The sequence below is a fragment of the Antennarius striatus genome, chromosome 1 (genome assembly GCF_040054535.1).
Source record: "Antennarius striatus isolate MH-2024 chromosome 1, ASM4005453v1, whole genome shotgun sequence".
NCBI classification, from domain to species: domain Eukaryota; kingdom Metazoa; phylum Chordata; class Actinopteri; order Lophiiformes; family Antennariidae; genus Antennarius; species Antennarius striatus.
Window position 1 is genome coordinate 16,626,155 of NC_090776.1, and position 21,034 is coordinate 16,647,188.

Below are 21,034 nucleotides of genomic sequence, written 5' to 3' on the forward strand. Positions count from 1 at the left end.
AAACAAACAGTAGGTTTTTACTAACTGGCTCTGGATTTATTGTGACCGGTGGTTGAAATGCCAAAAGATGAGCAGCTCCAAACTGTCAGGGTGCCTTGAATACTGTAAAACCAAAAGTAATTAAAATTTAATGTCACTCTACTCTGTCATCACTTCCTAAGGTTTACACAGGGATTAGTAACGTCATGCCCCACAGCTAAAGCAATAATATCATCTCACAGACAAAATCCATAGCTGGACTGAAGCCTTCTTACTGTGCACTGTTAGTGCCATAATCGGTACCTTTATTGCTATGAATGCTTAGAGGCTTTGTTGATGAACTCTGTTTGCTGTCTTTTTGTAATGTGATACAGCTGATTTATTTATTATTGCTAATGTAATGTGTGGAGAAACCTTGTTATTGCAATTAGATGTAATGACCTTGTAGATCCACTGTGTTAACTAAATTACTTTATCAAAAAATACTTTGGTGATATTTTATTATGATCACATCTTATAATGTGTAAGATTCCATACTCACATTCTTGGCTGTTATGGCAACTGACGAGAACAGCTATATTAACTTCACAGATTTTGTCACTTTGAATATATTCAAAAGTGGGTAAAAAAGTCAAGTAGACTGTAGATTTATCTTTTTATACCCTGCTACATTCTAATTGTGTCTGCTGCATCGCTTCCAGCTACAGCGTCTCTCTTTCATGGAGGAGGAGTGGTGTCGCACTGTAATCAATTCAAGAGCATGATTTAAGACATGTCTACGATGGAGACGGCCGCAACCTGCTGCACTCCAATGCTTTAATGAATGGGGACCACTTGCAGCCCTTTGGAAATGAGATGTTCATCTGAAACTAATGGTCTGACACTTTGGTAGATCACATAGAAAATAAAGTATTAAAGTCATACAGTCATTGCTTGGTTGTAGTTTGAAAATAAATGCAAAATATTTAGTTACCATCACAAAATGTCTTTATTAACCGTTGTTTAAACAAAAATATAAGTTACATTAAAACCAAACATAATAATAAAGGTAAGTCAGAGCTCTGCATGCAAACATGATGGTTGAATCAAACGACATACAGTGATTAATACAGTCAGATGACCGCAGAGGATACAACACAAAAAAAAAGTTGCATAGGAAACACAAAAGCAAACAACTCACTGAAATAAAGTCAGTGTTATACAATGGTCTTAAATAAGACAGAAGTGCATTAGGCTTTCCACAGTGAGAGAAAAGTGAAGTAAAATAGCACAAGAATTGAAAACATCTTGGTTAGTAGCTATTCACAGGAGAAGCCTTCAAATATCGGAGCTGACATCCCGTCTCCTTTCCTTGTTCTCACTCAAAGTGCATCAGTCCTGCTTTAATCTGCTACAATCACAAGTCGATCGTGACAAGTTACCAAACCCCAAAGTGCATTTCACGTTATCTATCCGACACAGGTATCATTACCCTACATCATTACGTTGAGTCTGCACATTTTCATCCATTTGCAATCACATCTTAAGAAACAAACAACTGCACTCTTCCAGCTTAGCTTCTGGTTAAAGTCATATTTTCTTAAGGCCGTGTGTGCAGATTCAGAAACACTGCTCACATTTCAAGGAATACTCACTGATATTTGAATCAAACTGTGATCAGAGTAGCTGTAGTATCAATTTACAAAGCGGCCCTAATTTTATACATTCTCAAAAAAATGTTCAGTAGTTACTTTTAATAATATATGTGCTTTAGGAATTCATTTCTTATGGGCTCATTCATCTTCACAGGATCGTTCGGCGACAAACTTTTACCGTTCACATCTCTCAATTCTGCTTTTAAGATGCTTCTAGACAGACACAACACATAACAGTTATAGGAAGACATTCAATATGAAACATTAACACCTTTACGCACACATTTATATATAAGATAGTTCTGATGTAAATGTTATGTATACACTGTGGTGAAAATCCAATCCGACCGGAAGCCCTTCATTATTATGAGTTGGGGATGCACCAATATCAACAGTGGTGAGTGAGATGATTCACATGTGATGGTGACAAGAGTGTCATTGTTAAAGCCTGAAAAACACAACGTGTGTTGGCAGTGACTGGTTGGTATTGATGCATTTCTTTGGACCCACCTCAGTCTCAGTTGGGATAATAAATGCTTCCTGGTATTGTTAGACATGGACAAAGTAAAGACTGTGCCCACGATTTAACAGCACAGCACACAGGAAGTAGAACTTTTATATCCACCATGTTTTCTTTTTAATCAAATTTATCCCTGTACTTGGTGAACTTTAGTGTGGTGAAAGCAAATATCCTATCAACATCTGGAGCAGCATGTGAGCTCCAAAATAAACCGTGTCAGATTAAGAGACACGCACCACTGATGGATGCACGATGGAGCTGCTCCAAAAACCTAAGTGGTTACAGGAAAAGTCTTTATCGACATCACAACCCAATGGCATCACTAAATGGAGAGCTCCTCTCCGAGGCCTTCGTGAAGTAAACAAAGGACAGAGTGATGTTCAGATTACAGTCAGAGCAATGGAATTAAAAGTTGTTGCTCTACTTGAGGAACTGGAGTCTCAACTTTCAAAACTCCTAAAACCACACAAAAGGAGCACATGAGACATATTTATATCAAGGAAACTAAACATGAAGTGAAGCAGCCCTCCACAGAAGTCTGAACAAAGGACTGCAAAATGACTCCCCAGGAAATATTCAAAAAAACCTCTTTGAATAAAGCATTGTTTTCTACAGAGATTGGTTGTGAAACATCAACCAAGGCTTGTCATACAGCAAACAGGTGACAGGCCTCCGACTGAGGATGGTAATGTGAACCAGTCAGGTGCTTAGAACCACTTTGGTCGAGTGAAGTGTGAGGAGTTATGCTTGTACAGTGGTATTGTTAAAAAGGAAGTTGATTTAACGCAGATGCTTGTGTAAAATCTACTTTACAACATATAATACTGCCCTGTTAAAAAAAAAAGTGTTTACACAGTGCAATCGAGAGCATTAGAAACTAGACTGAACCCTGAAGAGCACAAAGCTTCGCTAAGGCCAAACAAACCCACACCATTAATTGCGCGGCTCTGCCTCACCCCTCCTAGTTCAGTGGCAACTGTTTCATTAGCTGTTCCATGTGATTAAGGAGACTGTGGAAAAACACTATATCTAGCAATCCAAAGGAAGAAGGGAAAAATCTCTGGATGTTTCCCTTTCAACTCGATCTGCACCAGAATTTAATGAGTTCTTTCCTGGCCCCCATCTCCCGTCCTTTGGTGAAACCAATACTGTAGTCTCACAACAATTCACCTGAAGTTATAGCAAATGAAGCCAATTCTTAACCTTCACGATTTGATTAAATGATGCATGTATTTGTTTTCCAGAGATTTTTGGTTTCTCTCAAATGAGATGATCATCTTTGTCTTCCATTGATGCAGCGTGAACGACGTGTCAAATATGGTCAAATTCACGACTGAAAGGCCACCGACTACTTCACACTTCCCGTGGGCCCAGTTTTAAACCGAACGAATAAAATACAGCACGACATTCAACACATGACGGTCCTACATCACGGCTTAAAATAAGGCATTTTCAACGGCATGACAGTGGGAAATTATATATAGAATATTTATGAATGAATTAGCCCGCTGCATATGTCAGAAGTATGCACATTTCTATGTCTGTAGGTTAATTTTTTTTTGGCATCCATAAGTGCTTCCATAGAATGGATGACGTGTTTTACGCACGTGGAAAACAAACCTGATACTCAAAAATAACCCCCCCCCATCTCTAGACAGGACCTGAAGTGGGCATTGCCCGGCACGTTTTCCGTGGCACGTGTTTCTCCATTACATAATGTGAACATGCCCCCCCCCCCCCCCAAAGGGCACCGGTCTGCACACAGCCCTGACATCAAGGCAGATGTTGCCTCATCATCCCACACTTTGTCACCTATCGAATGGGCGCACATGGCTATTCTACAACAACCGATCTGTTATTACATGTTGTGGGGAAAGAGTCTCCGGTGTCGCAACGTGTGTGTTGCCCACGATTAGGGAAGAAAATCATCTCTATAACACGTTATAATCATACTTAAGGTACTCGGAGAAGGAAGGGGTGTCACTTTTTTTACGCATGCCGTGTTCCACCCGCATAGGATGGCTGAGTTCAGATAAAGTGAATCCATCCGTTCTCCCATTCCCTCGGGGGGGACATCTTGAGCCGGTGACGCCTGACTTTGTAGTTGTTCCCGTTATTATTGTCCCAGAACTCTTTGCCGCTCACACAGTATTTAATCGCGAACTGGAGAGTGCCCCCGCTGTCCAGGTAGGCGGGCATGACGATCTTGAAGCGGAACTTGTCGGTCACGCCGTCGCTGGAACACGGGACGTACGTGGCCAAACTGTCCATGAATGTTATCCAGTTGTTCAGAGAATAGCGCAAAGACACACTTTTCTCAAAAGCCATATTCAGAACCCGCACGATGCCCGACAGGCTGAACTCGTCTGCCTCCACGCTCTCCAGGAGAACTCTCACCTCTCGCACTTTCTGCTCGAATCCGGGTAGAGTACCCGGGTTGGTGAACTGCAACTCCACGAAAAGAGACTGCGATGGGGGTCGCGGGAATTTAGTGTCCGAATGATTAAGGTGGAGGGGTCCTTTGGGTAGTTTTGCCAAGATGCGCTCCGGCACCTCCGGCATGTCAGTGTCATCGAAATGCTTGACTGAAATGAGTTCCAGGCCCAAAGAGTCAGCGAACCGGACTTTCTTCTGGCTGGTCGGACTTCTGCTGCGGGAGATCTCTAACTTTGCTCTATCTGTGGGTGTGGGCAGCGACTTGCACCTCCGACGCAGATTTGGACTCTGTGGCGGCTTGAGGAAGATCTCTCTTCCCCGCGGTCTCACGTCAACAACGGGGCTCTCGATGGGCTCACAGGTGCCGTTCATCCTGTCGGAATCTTCCCCATCTTCAAGCCTCGGGTTCGCCGCCGCCAGGCTACCGAACAGCCCCGCTATGCAGCTGTAGTTCCTCGGCAGGCAGGTTTTGGGGGGCAGGCAGGCAGGTTTTGGGGGGCAGCATGACCACGGCAGTAGGCGAAGAGTCTGCTTCCATAAAACGCAGCAGATCCTGCACTGCAGAGCCGAGGCGGTCGTGATGGAAGAGAACCGGCGCGCAGACAAGATGGAGCGGTCAGGTGTTCGGCCGTCCCCCTCGCGGATAGGCGCTTGGGTTGCGTCAGAAGCTGACACTTCAGCGCTGGGCCAATAAAGGAACCTGCAGACTTGCGCCAGCAAAGTGCAAGTTTTTTTTTTCTTCTTCTGAAAATAAATGTCAAGTGAGAGGTTCGGTGTATTCCCTGCTCATCGCATAAAAGGGTCGTACGTGCGTTGTCGCCCGTCTCCAGCTCACTGAGGTGAACCTCCTGCGCCCTCTCATCCCGTCCGAGCCGGATTGGAACACACTTGGACGCCTACGTGCAGAGCTGAACGTGTCAACGTGCCAAAATGGTTTCCTCCTTCAGTGCCGGCGCGCTTCCTCTTCCCACACTGTGACATGATTATCATCAACACAGATAATACATGAAGGCGCAAAATTGTAAACTCAGTTTATACGACGAGACGGTCTCCAGTCGAGTCTACTGTGATCATAATATTGCGCATTACCGTGGAGTGTGTGTGTGTGTGTGTGTGTGTGTGTGTGTTTGTGTAAAATGTATTACATAACATGAATGCAGCCTGATCATTCATCAGGAGCAGACCGGGGAGCCCTCCTCCCGGTCCTACGTCACGGCCGCCGGCGAAACCTCCTCGCGTTGCTATGACGACGGCGTTACATTTCGTTCCACTTCTTGTGTTTGACAAAACTGCGTTGACGCGAAAAGTCCACCTCAGGCAGCAGATCTGTCCACAAAGGTCTTAGGGGGATGGAGGTACACAGACGCACGGAATGGACGCTGGTGAATTACGCGCGAATTAGGAAGTGTTCGTAAACCGAAGAGGATTTATTTTGGAACCTTAGGCTACTTATACATTACATTTATGCATCTGGATTTCTAGATAACACCACGACGCGAGTGAACTGGTGATAATGACCACTTTACACGACGTGGATCAAGCAGCTGGGAATGGATCGGAGGAGCGGATCCCAGCGGCCGTGGAGCTGTGGGACACACCGGACAGGAGACACGTCGATGCCCTCCTTGACATCAGTGAGGAGGCCTACTTTAAAGAAATGGAGCCAGAAGAGAATCGGAGTAACTCCGGCTGGGAAGATGCTGTAAGTACATGGATATATTATGTCTGCAAAGGTTTATCCTGCGTTTATCCAGTGTAGTCAGTTTAGTCTTGTTACCTTTAAGGTCGTTGAAAATAAGAATTTTCCTTCAAAGAGTGGAGTGACACATAAAATGTAAAAAAAAATAAAAAAAAACGTGGAGGAGATGTTTCATTTCAATTTTTGCTTTTTCACCTGTTGATGTTTTTTTTTCTATACGTACCAACAGATGATAGTAGACATACATTTGAATTTTTCAATGCAAAAAATGTCCAAGCTTTCACTTTTTTTAAATTATATTTTATTTTCTAAAACAGATCCAAGGTTGGACCAGAGTTGGTCCACTAAGCTTCACACTTTTGAATGAGAGAAGTTTCATGAAATCAAAGAATAAGGACGCTGCCATCCCGACTCCCTTCTCCGATCAGACGGCGATCCCAAATGCAGATAGTGTGTCCAGGACTGTGGAGCCCCACTGTGGGGCTCATGTGGGTCACCATAAAAGCTCCACGAGGTCGTCGTCATTAGACCGGCACACAGGATCACGGAATAACGCCACTGTGGCAGCTCTGCAGAAAGAGGCTTCTGAATCATCCCTGCAGAAAACCATGGCAAATCTGTCACTGGGAGAAACAGCAGAGGCGGAAGGGATGTTCAGAGAGATTCCTCTGCAGAACAGATCCATTAAGCTTCAGAAGAATAGCCACAAGCTCAGTAATACGGTAGTTCCCATTAAAACCTTCACATTTCTACCACCAATCGATTCACCGCGTCCGTATCCTCAGGGATTCAGTGGCCAGATCAGCATGAGGTCTCCAGAAGGAGAATCCTGTAAGGAAAAGAGCAGGACGAGAGGGCCGAAAATGGAGCCTGTTGCTAAACGGGAGAGCTCCTGTTATTCTGCAGGCATGACCTCCAAGCACCGGAAATATTGGCATAAACCACACGTCTTCTCTGCTGTAACTGTTTCTCCCACGTACAAGCATCAAATGCAGATGTCTTCCAGACACGACGCATCAAGCACCCCAGCAAGACTGTGTGTGCCACCATTTTATACGAGGGCTGTGAAATAAATGTTTAACATGTCAGGAGAATGTATGGAATCCTTTTATACTCACAAGCTCAACTCAGTAAAAATAACATCACAGTAGCTCAGAGGGAGAATAACAAATTACCAGTTGTATTTTGGAGGGGGGGGTTATTGTTAATTCAGTTGAGCTTTATTTCACTGATCCATGCTGAAATGCTTTTTTCCTCCTATGATTTTACACCAATGCTGGACATACCTCATTAGAACACAGCCTGCCTCAAACATCAACCATTGCCAAACTGCTGCATCTGCTGTCAACTGTTATTATAGTCAGTAGGTGGACCCTGGATGGTGTAAGGGTATGTAATGTCCTCATATGTACAGCATCTCCAGAGACCATTAAAGAGCTGTGATCATTACCTTTCTTCAATGTGCTTTTTGATTGTTGAACTGCCTGAAAAATATGAAATAAAAAAACATCCCCTCGAATTATTAGCAGGGGGTAGAGGAATACACAAAATGTTCTTACGCATGTGTGTTAAAAACAAAGTGGCTACGTAAAGCTGATTTTTAAAGAATTATTACATCCAGCATTTATATAATTTCAATGACGTAATTCTCAATAAATGACAGTGAACACATTTGAGCAGTTTATTAAGAACATTGTCATGTAGCTTCAACAAATATCAAGGCAGCATTTAACTGTACACATATAGGCGACCTAAAGTCAAAGGCTGAAGAATCAAATATTTTGTGCTGGGAAACCATCTGCATGCACTCCCCTGTAGAGAAATAAAGCACTGGAACGGACACACGACGATACTGTTGATGCTTCTACACACAGTTAAACTCCGCTTTTTCTTGTGCCATGAAACCAATGGACCGGTCTGGCATCAGAATAAAATCAAGAAATCCCAAACTCATAGTCCAAATATCAGTGCAACAAAAGCTGAAATTTAATGCCAATGTAAAAATCCCTTTAAAGAGGGGAAATGATTGGTCAACTGTCTGGGTGTGGTGCAAAAATTGGTCATGTTCTACCTGTTCATTCATGGGTTTCTACAGGCAGCTACAGCTTAAACTGTAAATCCAGTAAACATCTTTTTATTGAACTAGCAAGATGACATCTTCTAAATTTCCTTCTATAAAATACTGCATGGCATTATTATCATGTGACAGGAAATAGATGTGTTCATAGAGCCTGTGGTGAGAAATCAGGGGCATTCCAAAAGTTCATGCAACCACAAAGAAATTACAAATACACAACGGAAGAAACATGCAATGCAAAAACAAAAAGGATTTTACTTGTTTTTTTAGTGCTCATTTCCTTAAATAATATACTGCATATTCATTCATTCATTTTCTTAACCCGCTAACGCAAGTCGCGGGGGAGCCGGTGCCTATCCCGGCAGTCTCAGGGCGTGAGGCGGGGGATACCCCGGGCACGACGCCAGTGTACCACGGAGCCACATAGAGACAAACAATCACTCACACACACTCACTCCTACGGTCAATTTGGGACCGGCCAATAATTTGTTTAATTATTATAAAGCAGCAATTGTAACAGAACTCATGTTATACTCTGGTCAAGGAACCAACATAACTAGGCCTACAGCTTTGGGTTCCTTCAAACGTACTGTAGTCTATATGTGGTGCTGTGCTTCATGAGGTAACTCGGTGCAAAGGTATGGTCAGAAACAGAAAAACAAAGTTTAGTCACTTGAGTAGAAAACAATTCTAAACATTGAGTGTTAAAAGTAAATTGATTTTAAAGAAATATAGAAAACAGGACTCATTTCAGTCAAAATCAGGTGGCGGACACTAACGCTATGCTAATCAAGCGGCTAACCCACTGTGTATTTTCAGTGCAGAGCACTGCTACCGTATACGCTTACACTCAGCTAATGAATAAGTCAAATCCTCCGACACCGTTGTCTGCTCACTAACTGGAACAGATCACATTAGCTTCAGATGCCCTGACACAAAAACACCTTCTCCACAACATCAGACGTCATAGTTCAAGATAAGACAATCTCTATTTTTAAGGTGCCATATCTGCTGGAGTAACAGTATATAAAGGTTGTAAAGTTCTTTTGTTCCTTGCTAAAGGTTTTGAGGGGTTTTATTTCTGAAAACAAACATCTGACAGGTAGTCATGCTTTCCACTAACTGCAAAGCTGATAAATTGTAAGTTTATTATCTTGTCAAAACTGACCAGGTAACATCAAAGGAGGAAAAAGTCAAACTCACAAGCTGAGAATCAATAACTTCTGCTCATATGCTGCTGACCACACGTACATTACTGAATACACATTAAGAACAGATGGTGTCATTGGCTGTACAGCTAAGGTGAATTTGGATTTCATACAGTAAATGCATCTAAAAGCTGGAAAGCATTTTTTAAGAATCTTTTTTTTTTTTGACCGCCACACCTAACTAAATAGATCTGCACTCAAAAGGGAAGATTATAACAGCTTCTAGTAAGAACAAACTGAAAACAAGTCAGTGTTTATACATGGAAATACAGAAGTGAATTGGAATTTCAACAAGACACTTACATCACTTCATGTGCAAATAAATATGTAAACTGCTGATAATTCATGTCAGGGAGAACCAATAAAGTGCAGCAGAGCTGTCAGGATATAGACCTGGAAAGGCTCTGGATATGGCGCCTCAAGCGGAATGTTCAGACGTCTTCTTTGACTTCTTAATGCTAAGACTGCGACCCACTGGGGGGGTCTGAGTGGACCGATTTCTCAAACTGGAGGAGAGAAAGTGGTTGAGACGAGAATGCTCTACAGCAAAAATCTTCCCAAAGAGCTCTTCAGCTGTTGGGCTTTTCCGGGTGCTGGAAGAGAGCACAAAGCTCCTCACAGGTCTGGGTTTCCACAGAACTGAAATGAGATTCCATATTCCACGCCAGGTCTGCTGACAGGAAGTCATCCATGACGGTTTGTGTTTCGTTGCTCGTTAAGAAGAGGTGTCCCAGGCCTTCTGCCTGACTGGACGTGGTCTGGGTTTCTGTAGTGCTCAGCAGCCGGGCCTGCTCACCCTGACTGATGGGTGTCTGAGCCGACAGGCCCGAAGGCAAAGTAGGAAGATCCGTCTGCGTTTCAGTATCTGAGGACTCTGTGCTCATGGAAAAGCTGGAATGACGCAGCATGCTGCTCAGGGGGATGTGGCTTCCGGCATTTAGCAGGAAATTGAGGTCAGTCTGAGTCTGTATATCAAATAGCTCCAAATCATTGGCTTGGGATCGACTTGGGTCCACTTCATCCATCAAGAGGAAGTCTGTCTGGGTCTGAATGTCCAAAGACTCCAGAGGCGTCTCACTTCCCAGTCCTCCCAGCTCACTGTCCTCCGTTTGTGTCTGGATGTGCACAGCATTGAGAAATTCCTCAAAGTCAAAATCAATGCTGTTGTGTTGCTCCTGCACAGAGCCCAGACCCGACCCGCAGCCTGCAGAGGCCTCGGCGAGCACCTGGTGGCCTGACATGCTGTCAGAGAGAATATTCTCTAAATCGCTGAGCAAGGTCATTGTCTGGGTCTGATTGTCGGCCATTGTGTTGGAGTTCAGCTCATCCGTCTGCACCCCAAAACACATACCGCCTGCTGTCTTCGAGTCCTCGTACATGCCGTTTCCTGCGGCCAGTGTGTCATCTATAGAAAGAGCTGTCTGGGTGGAGACACTGAGAGAGTCGCTGTCAAACAAGTCAGAGCACATGATGGCCTGGTCCTGAGCCTTCTCTTCTGATTGTGGAATGGCAAAGTACGTCTGTGTCTGCCTGGTTTTGTATAGAGGTACAGGCGAGGAGGAGGTGAAGGAGCAAGGAATCTGGTTGATGCAGTGGGTGTCTGTCTGAGCGCCAATAGATGATGTGGCTCTTACCCGTGAGGAAAATGTCTGTGTTTCCACACTAACCGGAAGGAGCACTTGAGCACTCACGCTGATGTCTGTTTGGGAGCAGGACGACACCGACGACTCGCCCATCTGGCACAAGTCTATCCCCTCCTCAACCTCTACGACTGCGGGCATTTTTGACAAATACGACTTGTCCGTCTGGATGGTGGTGGAGGTTCTTCTTCCTCGTTGTCCAACCAGGCTGCTGGCTACGTCTTCCGTACTTGCAGCGTCCAGACTGGCCTGCACACCCGTGCTGATGGGACCCAGATTAGAGTGGGATGTAGGCATGCTATCATCAAAACCCAAAAGCTTAGCATCGAGCTGAGGCATAAAAGCTCCGGTGGCTTGTGGGAGGAGGCGAAGGGTGCCCACAGAGCCTTGGCTGTCCACTGCCAGCACAACTGACCTCAGAGCCCCACTGTCTGTAGATGGAAGGAGGACAGGCAGGTGGGCAAGCTGCATCACAGGAACACTGACCAAAGCCATCTTGGGTTTTGGTAAGAGTAACTTCTGGAGGCTCTTGCGGGGGCTGGCATTATTATTTACAGAGTCTTGAACATTAACAGCTGTATCAGCTGGGAGAGGAGTCTCTAGCAGCTCTTTATTAACGGATGTAATCTGACAGGTCGGCTCAATGGTCTTCACTTTTTCAGAATGACTTAACAATTTTTCCATCTTTCTCTTCTTCACTGGAGGAATTCTATAAGGAGACAAACAAAAAGAATCGAGTCAAAATTCATTCAGAGCCCAAACTGGAGAAAAGTTCAGATATGAATCACTCTGCATGCACGTGCCTGTGTTCTGTAGGAATCTCGTGACCCGTCCTGTAGATATGTGAGAGCAGAGCAGCTCTGCTAGCGTAAGGGCAGCCACAGGTACAGTGGTAGGTTTTCCCACAGTCTTCTATGTGTCTCTTTAGGTCCCATTCTGTGCTGTAACCGTTGCTGCACTTGAAGCACTTGTGTTTCTTCTCTGCATGCATTTTCATAAAGTGCTAAGATGAAAAAGAACACATAAAATCCTCCACACGACAGGATTCAAACTTTTGTTATCGTGTGTTCATCAAAAAAGAATGTAAAGCATTTAAACTGCAGGATAAAATTAAAATCCTCATTGGATAACACAGCCTCAAGGGGAAAGTGGTGAGAATCTTGGTTTTGTCCAACAATCAAAACTCAACACTTAAGACAAAAGAGGTAGATTTGACGAGTGTTTTGGAATTTGAAATTCAATTTAAATGCATTTTCTCAAATATAGGATGATGGGTGTTAAATATGTAGAAGGACCTCACTTCACTTGCTTGTGTCAGACCTCCATCTTTATAAAGAAGTTGCCTGCAGCTCATTAACAAATCGGAACAGACAACATATTCATAGCTGCATTGATCCTGGGCCTGATCAACGACCTCATTTAATGATGACGACTTTTACTTCTACAAAGATATGTGGTGTTTACTCTCAATCCTATCTCGTAGCTTGAAATTTTCATTATGGCAATGCATCATTTGAAATGCTGGGTTAATCCCACATCTACAGGTTTTTAAACTATGCCTAGGAATGAAAGGTTTCTCCCTTTGGAGGTATGCATGTAATTCTCTTCTCCTATGGTGTTATGTGTTTTGAGACAACCTGGGATTTCAATTGTTCATTCCCTCCATCTCTAGAGTCTCTAGAGTACCTTCATATGATTTTTTTTTTCTGTGATAACCACCATCACACAGGTATGTAGTACTCTATGTCATAAAAAAATCATACCAACACAACATTACCTGCAATTAAATTGGTATAGTATAACACACTGGATGTTTTTTATGCTGTCACGAAAGGGATTACAGATCACTGGAGAAAAGGCTTACTTGTTTTACGAGAGCAAACTGGGAGAATGGTCTGTTTGGCCCCCTTGGACAGCCTTCAATGGGACAGCAGTAGAGTTTCTGGGACCCCTTCATGTCTTTTCTGACTGTGGGATTAACCATTCCATCCTGAGGAAGACAATTAAGAAGAGAAACACACAAAAAAAGAGTTAACATAGAAGATAGTTGTATTTTAGATACTGACACGCCCTATCCAACATTTGTAATGCGATCCAAAGGATATTGTTCATGTAGAGATAACCACAAATACAAGGAAACAACAAAATATCTGTGATAAACGAGGAAGGAAACAGTTTGCTAGGAATGGCTAAGCCGTGCATGGTCTCTCAAATCATGGCTGATTCTTTCAGGTTAACTTTAAGCACAATACAGATAAAAGCGTATGAAGTGAGATAATCTAGCATTAAAGAAATTGTCATTAAGTTACACACAACCCATCATTATGTGGAGGCAGATGTTCACATAGCTTTGCAAATGTCAGATACACAACAGGCACACAAGGCTTGAATATGTTTGAGATCTGTTTATTCCAGTACTGGCGGGTAAAATACATTCACAAAAGAAACTTAAAACTTTGTACCGCATATGTATTTGGAAGAATTGGAAGCTGGGAAACAGACTGACACACAATACAAAATGTCACATGTGCCTATTTGACACACAGAGCTTGGTCTTCTGGAGCACAACAAGCAGCCAAAAGGAAAGGAAACCGTGAATTACTGCCTTCTAGTGACGTCATAGAAACCATGGTCAAAAGCAGACGGTGGTCCAAATGCCCGATGGCGGCTGACCAACCTGCAACCTAGACTTCAGACATCCAAGTTTCTTCCTTTCCTCATGTGGTTGCACACACAGGCATGAGAGCAAAATATCAAATATGATTTGCAAATATCAGTAGCGAAATGAAGGGGTGCATATTATCATCTGGATGCTGTTTATTTGTGTGTGAATAAAGTAAAATAAACAGCATTGCCTCTGTTTTTGCTGACTTGAGGCTTTATACTCGACTCAATATCGGTCGGTGGTCTCATTTCAAACACGTCACTATAATGTTAACATATTATCTAAGTCAGTAAGAGAAATTATACCAAATTACATCCGATTACCAACAATCCACGACATTCTCGGATTGAGCGACGCGTACCGAAGCACGCTGTTAGCTTAGCACGCTTCATCACGTGGGATGAGATCGTTACCTGACGCAGGTTGATCCAGAGGAGCTAGTTGGATTACTGGTAACGTAACTACAGTATTTAGTGTTTCCCTCACAAGAGAACCGATCGCCTCAGAGAGCTCACACCGAGCATCACGTCGTGTTTGCTAACCATCGTTGCTATGGATTAGCTTCAACGAATTTGCCATGGATGACTTGCGTTTTCCAGTATGGGAGTATTTTACTCATTCAGCCCCGCTAGCACAACAGTTTTTAAGTGACATTACACATAAAATAATTAGCCATTTTACCCAACACTCCCAACGTTTTACCTTTATTCTGTGGGACTTGACAAGATGCATGTTCAATGCAGGTGTGTTGGGGAGAATCTTTCCACATCCTTCCACGGTGCAAAGAATGTTCGTCCTTACTTGTTTGGTCAACTCCGTTATGGTGGGTCTGATTATTTCCCGTGACTGCGACAGAGGCTCTTCATGACACCTCTGGCTGCCTGCGGTGGGGATCCCTCTGTGGTTCGCCCTGCCCGTTGCAGAGGCGGCCATGTTTCTGTGTTGACAATCCATTCGGTATTCGCCTGAGAGCACCGGCAACAACATTGAATGGACGGTGGCATTACGCCCCTCGGCTTTGACTGAAAGGCTGCCTCGCAACCTTCTATCAAGACGTTCGTGACTGTCCAGTACGGTCACTTCCGGGATAAATATTATACTTCCGTTTTCCAAAATAAGATTTAGAAAACGACTTTCTCGATTCACTTTTTTTTTTTTAATGTGACAACAGCTACATGACACGATTACGTGTTAAGTTTTCACAATGTATGACCTTCAGGCTTATTGTGGCAAAAATTTGTTTTTAACCAAAAACTGAACTGTCACACCTGATGTGTGTGTCATGGCTGATCTTTACAAAATTAAATTTAGAATGCTTTCAGTCTATCCTAACTTAAAGAAAACATTTAAGGATGAATAAAACATCTTGTACTGTTGTCATTTAGGACAACCTAAAAATAAGCCATAGAGGATGAGGGACAGCATCAGGAAGCATCCACACACATTGGTTAATGCTGGACTTGAGCAGTGAAAGACTTCACAGCCAATCTCAAACACAATAATTGTGTCAGGAAGGGATGTTTTCTTAGGAAGTATTGCTTAAAGACAAACTTGGGAAAAAAAAGTATGTTAAGTTTGTTAAATGGTTTGCGTGAAGAAGCTCATGAAACAAGTACGGTACTATAAATGGTTAACTCATGAGACACTCAAGTACTTCCAGAGTACCTTTATCATTTTCTACAATACCTTTTTCAGACTCTAGATGATTATAAATGAGAAGAGGTTGTAATTTAAAGTAGATTGGTATAAAATGACGAGTAGATTATTAAAAATTTTGCTTTTATGTTACATTTGGAGCGAATAAAGTAACATTCTGAGCAGAACTGGATAATAAAATGATAATCGTATAATGCTAAACAATGACATATTTGCCCATTAAACATATGAAGACAAGTTAAATATTTGGTTCTGAAATCCAGGATGTCATGAGTTTTTAACATGTTAAGATGATAAAAGACTGGAAAACCAAACATAACAAAAAGAGAACCATAGCTGGACAGGGCAAAGACAGGAGTAAGAACACACCGAGTCCATCACACCAAGGGTCTGTGACCCATCAGTCTAGTGGTTGTCTTGTTTGTGAAGCGGGACCAGGTGTGTTGTCAGTGACGACAAAATAATTCCTTCCTTTCAAAGGAATAGATGACAGCAGAGGCGTGACAGGGGTGGAGGCAATTCCTGTAACGTATAAAGGTACATGAGTAGAAATATCTCAAAAGCATGTTCATATATAACAGAAAACAATTAAACTTTCATAAATAACCATAGTGTGCTACCTATGACATACAGACATCCTGTACTTACGTTCATTCGTTTTACGTTTTTTCGATTTTACGTTTCAACTGACTAAAAAAATTTTGTAAAAAAAAAATTTTGTGAGTGAATTTTTGAGTTTAGCGCGCTCTCCGTAGTACGAGACGTTAAAACGATCTTACGTTTGACACTGCATCCATTGTTTACATGGTGCAAATGACAGACTGAATGTGCCCTGCCTCTTCCCAGTTCATCGCGTTACCCTTGTGTTAAGACATATCTGTGATGGGTTTTTAAAAAAATTTATTTGAAATTAATGTTATCATTTTACAAGTAATCATTTAGGAGTGTTTTATAAGATACTGTATAGTAATTGAATTTATGGATGTACATACAGTATGAACGGTCACACATTACTGGAACGTACAGTAACAACTTACGTTCATTTTCACATTACGTTCGGCCGTTCGGAACGTAACTAAAACGGAAGTTGAGGAGCGTCGGTAGTGTATTCCTGATGGAAACTAGAGGAGCATTTTTGTGGGGGATATATTTGCGACCTCTTGTGGTCATTTATGGAATTGCCAGTAAACGCAACGAGTTGAATTAAAAATTGCTTACCCTTAACCAAACTGAAATGTTAATTTCTTTTTTCGCACAAAACTGTATCACGTCTGTGGTTACTGATTTCTTAATACCTGACGATGCACAGGATCTGAGTGATTCCAGCAGGTTTGTGCTTTCAAATTTGACCACACATCTGAAAGGCTTCTCCCGGTCCGTCATGGTCTTGTTGGTGTGATCTCTGAATTTTGTCTCCAGCTAAGAAGCAGCAACACAAACTATAATTCAGACTTGATATCTGAATGTACATGTAAAGACCATGTTGATTCTTTTACAGACATCTAGCTTCTAGTACTTTAAACACAAGTACTGTATGTCGCTGAATACCTTGTAAATGGATGTCTGTAGCTGAGGTAACATCCCATCACCAAAAGCCTCACAAGCCATCTGAAATCTCTTTGATGCTGACTCGGCTTGTTCTTTTTCTATATGTGGGTCTGTAAATAAAGGCAAACAAATAAAATTTTAATGCAAAACTTCACCAGGGATAAAAAATAGAGTAGAAAAATAACAAATTCTTGTACAAATATTAAATAATATTGAATTTTTAGGACAAATTATTTGATAACATACTTGAGACAGTTTCATGCCTTTCTGCAAGAGGGCTGGGGTACTTAATAGGAAACGCCTACAAACAAACAAAAAGTAAAATAAGTAAAATAGAATTTTTGTCTGAATTTCTCTTTGAATTATGACAATTATATATTTCACTCATAAACAACATTTAATTAAATAAAAAAATAGGGTGCACAGATATTTGTATGGTTAGAAATGAGGTCAACTTTGAAGTCTAAGTCTATGGTCTGGCTCTCTACACCTACAACAGCCCTACCTGTTGATACTGCTTCATCAGCAGGTCCCTAACTGCAGTCAATTTCCGTCCACTGAGGTTAGCATCCTTGATAATTTGATGTCTGGTGGACAGAACCAAAGCCTGAAAAAAAAAATCCTGTCTCTTTTAAATAGGGGAAAAGAAAGACAAATACCCACAAAAAAAGTCAAAAACAATGCCATGTACTCAATATAAATCAAATTCCTCACCTGACATAATAGGGGCTTTCGCTTTGAGGTCAAGTTCGTAACAAAGACATAAGGAGTCTGAAGATAGTGAACAACGTATGTTGGTTTCAGGTGGTTGGGTGGAGAGAATCCGTCTCCCCATGCGATCCGAATCCATACCGCTTCATCCGTGTGCTTCTTTATTTTAATAGACACCTTGATGTCAAATGAAGACATTTAATAGAGCATAGTTACCCAACAGATGTCCATCACGTGTGTTTGTATTAAATATAGAATGACTAAATATAACATTTTTCTTCCATATGACTTACTGGTCTTACAAGGTCCTTAAGATGGTACTTAAATTTTTCCTTAAATTGCATCAATTCTACGGCATGAGCATCGTCTGAAAACAGAAAAAAAAAATAGCATACATTTAAATGAGAAATAGGTTAGAATTCTATGTCAACAAAGCAAAGGAGAATATGATCATAAACTTACATACCAAGTGTACGAAAACAGAAATCAGATGTCACATGTCCTAATTAATTATTGATGTTATGCTAATATTCAAGCAGAAAGAGCTGTCTGAGCCCATCAGCTGCTGCTCATTAAAATTGATAAACGCAGATTTTATTTATTTATTTGTAAAAGTTTAAACACACCTTCAGGGTCCACAAGCTGGAAGGCATACCACATCCCCTGGTTTGGATTGTCCATAAAACCTAAAACAAGTACAAACCACACAATTAGGACTGTTATTGTGATGGGCTTTAGTGAGGACAAACCATTCAGTGATACTCACAGGTCATCTCCAGTTTTGTGACATGTTTGACTGTCCACCCATTTTCCTGCAATAAAAAAAAAAAAAAAAGTTTAAAACCAGGAAACCCACGTGGACGTAAATTAAACCCGAAGCAATTCATTTCGAAGTAAAATAAAATATTATTACGAACCATTTCTTTTGAAGGTAAAATTGAAAAAAGATAGCATCAAATTTTATTGTAAGTATTTAAAGCTAAAGAAAGAAAAAAATAATAATAATAGTAATAGTTTTGACGGTAAAAACGTAGGTTTTTATTTTTAAGAAACTACTGCATACCTCGCAGATGTCCAGCAACGTTTCAGTGAACGCCCATTTCGGCTGAAGAACCTCCACGGATCTCTGCTGCGACGCCGTCAGACGGACACACTTTTCCAGCGTTGTTTTTAGCATCTGAGCCGGTATCCGCCTCACCAGTCGCTGCAACAACCGTTTCATGGACTCATCCATCTTCCTCTCAAAAAAAGTTTTCGATATTCGATGTACTAGAAGCAGGGTTTTGTGTGTTTATTCAAAACGGCTCCTCAGTCTAGTTCCACCGCCGCTGAAACACAGCAGCCAAGCTAAACTAAACAAACCGCCACCACACGCGCACGAATAGACCAATCAGATGTTAACACTAAACTTTAAGCAATGCCTTTATCGCCCTCTAGTGTGTTGGAGTAGCAATAATCTTACTTTTGGTACTGGGTTAATGTGACATTTGCATAGTTCCGAAGTTATCAGTAAAAAATTTCACAACTTCGTCATCCCATAATATTAAAGACTAGTTGGTGCTTATGTAAAATATTTTAACAATATTTATGCACTCTTCTCACAATGAAGTCAATTAGGCTCATTGGTCTAAGTTAATGACACACCACACCGTCTGTCCACTAGACTGGAGCAGTGGACCGTCTCTAAAAAAATTTGGAGAACCATATGCATCATTATCAAGTAGAATCATGCTAATTAAACACTGATGTCCATCAATGACATCTGCCATTATAAAGTTTTTAACTCAGGCATGTCCTTTTCCATTGAGGGCCACATACAGAAAAATTAACAAAAGGCTAAGCCGTTATTAGAGTTAACATTAACAAATTCAGTCAAATATATGGAAATTGTGCCTGATAATCCATCTGTCCATTCATTTCCTTGAAACCGCTTTTCAGGTCACGGTGTTTCTGGAGCCTGTCCCAGCTGCCCAGGCAAGAGGCAGCACATAGTCCTGATGCATCACCAGGTCATCGTGTTTTTTGGGAAATCTGGAGAGAACCCACGCAGACACAGGGAAAACATACAAACTCTGCACAGAAAAAAACTGAACCTGGAACTCTTCTTGCCCCTCTGATAATTTACTATTATGTTTAAGAAATCCGAACTTTCCACTCATGGATTTCCATTTATTTTGTTAAAAAAGGGTTAGTAGCACATTTCAAATATCAGCCTTTGATTGCTTCTTAGACAGGATGGGGATCCCCCTTCAAAGCCCTGTGGGAATATAAGGGGACAAGAGAGTATATTTGAATTATGCAAATAAGTTTATTTTATTTTTTATTTTATTTAGTATATTTTAATAATACCTGAAGGGAGATTAGAAGCTCACTTTAGCGCATGGTTAGTAATCACACATATGCAGCGTGTTCTGGCCCTGTAACACACACCCATGGGGGGCCTGTAGGCATGTAGTCGGGGGAAGGTAGGGTGGCGGGCAGCTCGTCGGTGGTGCGCCCTCAATGAGCAACTTGTAAAGGGGATGGCACCTTGCTCAAGGGCACCTCGGCAGTGCTCGCTTCAGAGTGAGAGCTGACACCTCTTACTGTCAGCTCACACTCTGTAGCAACTGGGTGGGAGCGGGAATTGAACCACTGATCTTGGACGAGTCGCTCTCCTGCTGAACCACTGCCACCCCTAAGTTATTGGCTTTATTAAATCAATGTGAAATTAAAATAAAGTAACTTAGCTCTGAGCAGAAGCTAGCATTTAGGATGTTTAGGACCAAAGATCTTTGGGTCAAAATATTTGAGACACAGTCTAGTTGTACATCTGGCAACTGAATGACATTAAGTTAAAAATACATAATACGGGACCTTTAACACATCAACTTACATTTGTTAGAAAATCAACTGAAAATGAATAAGTAGTTGCTTTTGTCATCAAACAAATGAGCAGTATATTTATGATATTAAGATAATGAGGGATCTGTGACACGTGACGGCGGATAAAGCGTTGAAGGAAAATGGATGGATGGATGGATAAGAAGGGATGAATTCCATATTGTTATGTTCATCCAAAAATATACGAATATTTTATATACTAATACATTTGCATTAATTCCTTTGAAAGTACAGAAAAGCGAATATAACATACTGTACTGTATTTTCTGACAGGAACTACACTGCAACCAAAAACGGAAGTACCATGTGTGACTCCTCTCGTGTCGGAACATCTCCTTTTGTATCCGCGTAAACTTCCGCCGTCGTAAGTCCCGCCCA

The 21,034-nt window shown here is 41.8% G+C and overlaps 4 protein-coding genes across 4 annotated transcripts; 1 reads left to right on the top strand and 3 right to left on the bottom strand.

Annotated features, from left to right (window-relative positions):
- Positions 1-957: 957 nt before the first annotated feature.
- LOC137592841 (protein phosphatase 1 regulatory subunit 3E) lies at positions 958-5,655 on the bottom strand. The gene is made up of 3 exons (XM_068311335.1): positions 5,635-5,655; positions 5,378-5,465; positions 958-5,219 (listed from the first exon to the last, which is right to left on the bottom strand). Exons 1-3 carry the CDS (start codon positions 5,653-5,655, stop codon positions 4,162-4,164), a joined length of 1,167 nt encoding a protein of 388 aa, XP_068167436.1. The 3' UTR covers positions 958-4,161.
- On the top strand, positions 5,058-7,761 carry c1h16orf46 (chromosome 1 C16orf46 homolog). The gene is made up of 2 exons (XM_068340326.1): positions 5,058-6,271; positions 6,586-7,761. The coding sequence occupies exons 1-2, from the start codon at positions 6,083-6,085 to the stop codon at positions 7,339-7,341; spliced, it is 945 nt and encodes a 314-aa protein (XP_068196427.1). The 5' UTR covers positions 5,058-6,082; the 3' UTR covers positions 7,342-7,761.
- A 630-nt stretch (positions 7,762-8,391) lies between these two features.
- On the bottom strand, positions 8,392-14,861 carry atmin (ATM interactor). The gene is made up of 4 exons (XM_068340200.1): positions 14,561-14,861; positions 13,058-13,183; positions 11,997-12,196; positions 8,392-11,902 (listed from the first exon to the last, which is right to left on the bottom strand). Exons 1-4 carry the CDS (start codon positions 14,843-14,845, stop codon positions 10,123-10,125), a joined length of 2,391 nt encoding a protein of 796 aa, XP_068196301.1. The 5' UTR covers positions 14,846-14,861; the 3' UTR covers positions 8,392-10,122.
- Positions 14,862-15,662: 801 nt separating this feature from the next.
- cenpn (centromere protein N) lies at positions 15,663-19,084 on the bottom strand. Its single transcript, XM_068319363.1, has 10 exons — positions 18,837-19,084; positions 18,540-18,585; positions 18,400-18,459; positions 18,067-18,140; positions 17,777-17,950; positions 17,568-17,669; positions 17,309-17,363; positions 17,063-17,172; positions 16,810-16,933; positions 15,663-16,036 (listed from the first exon to the last, which is right to left on the bottom strand). Exons 1-10 carry the CDS (start codon positions 19,005-19,007, stop codon positions 15,915-15,917), a joined length of 1,038 nt encoding a protein of 345 aa, XP_068175464.1. The 5' UTR covers positions 19,008-19,084; the 3' UTR covers positions 15,663-15,914.
- Between the last annotated feature and the right edge of the window lie 1,950 nt (positions 19,085-21,034).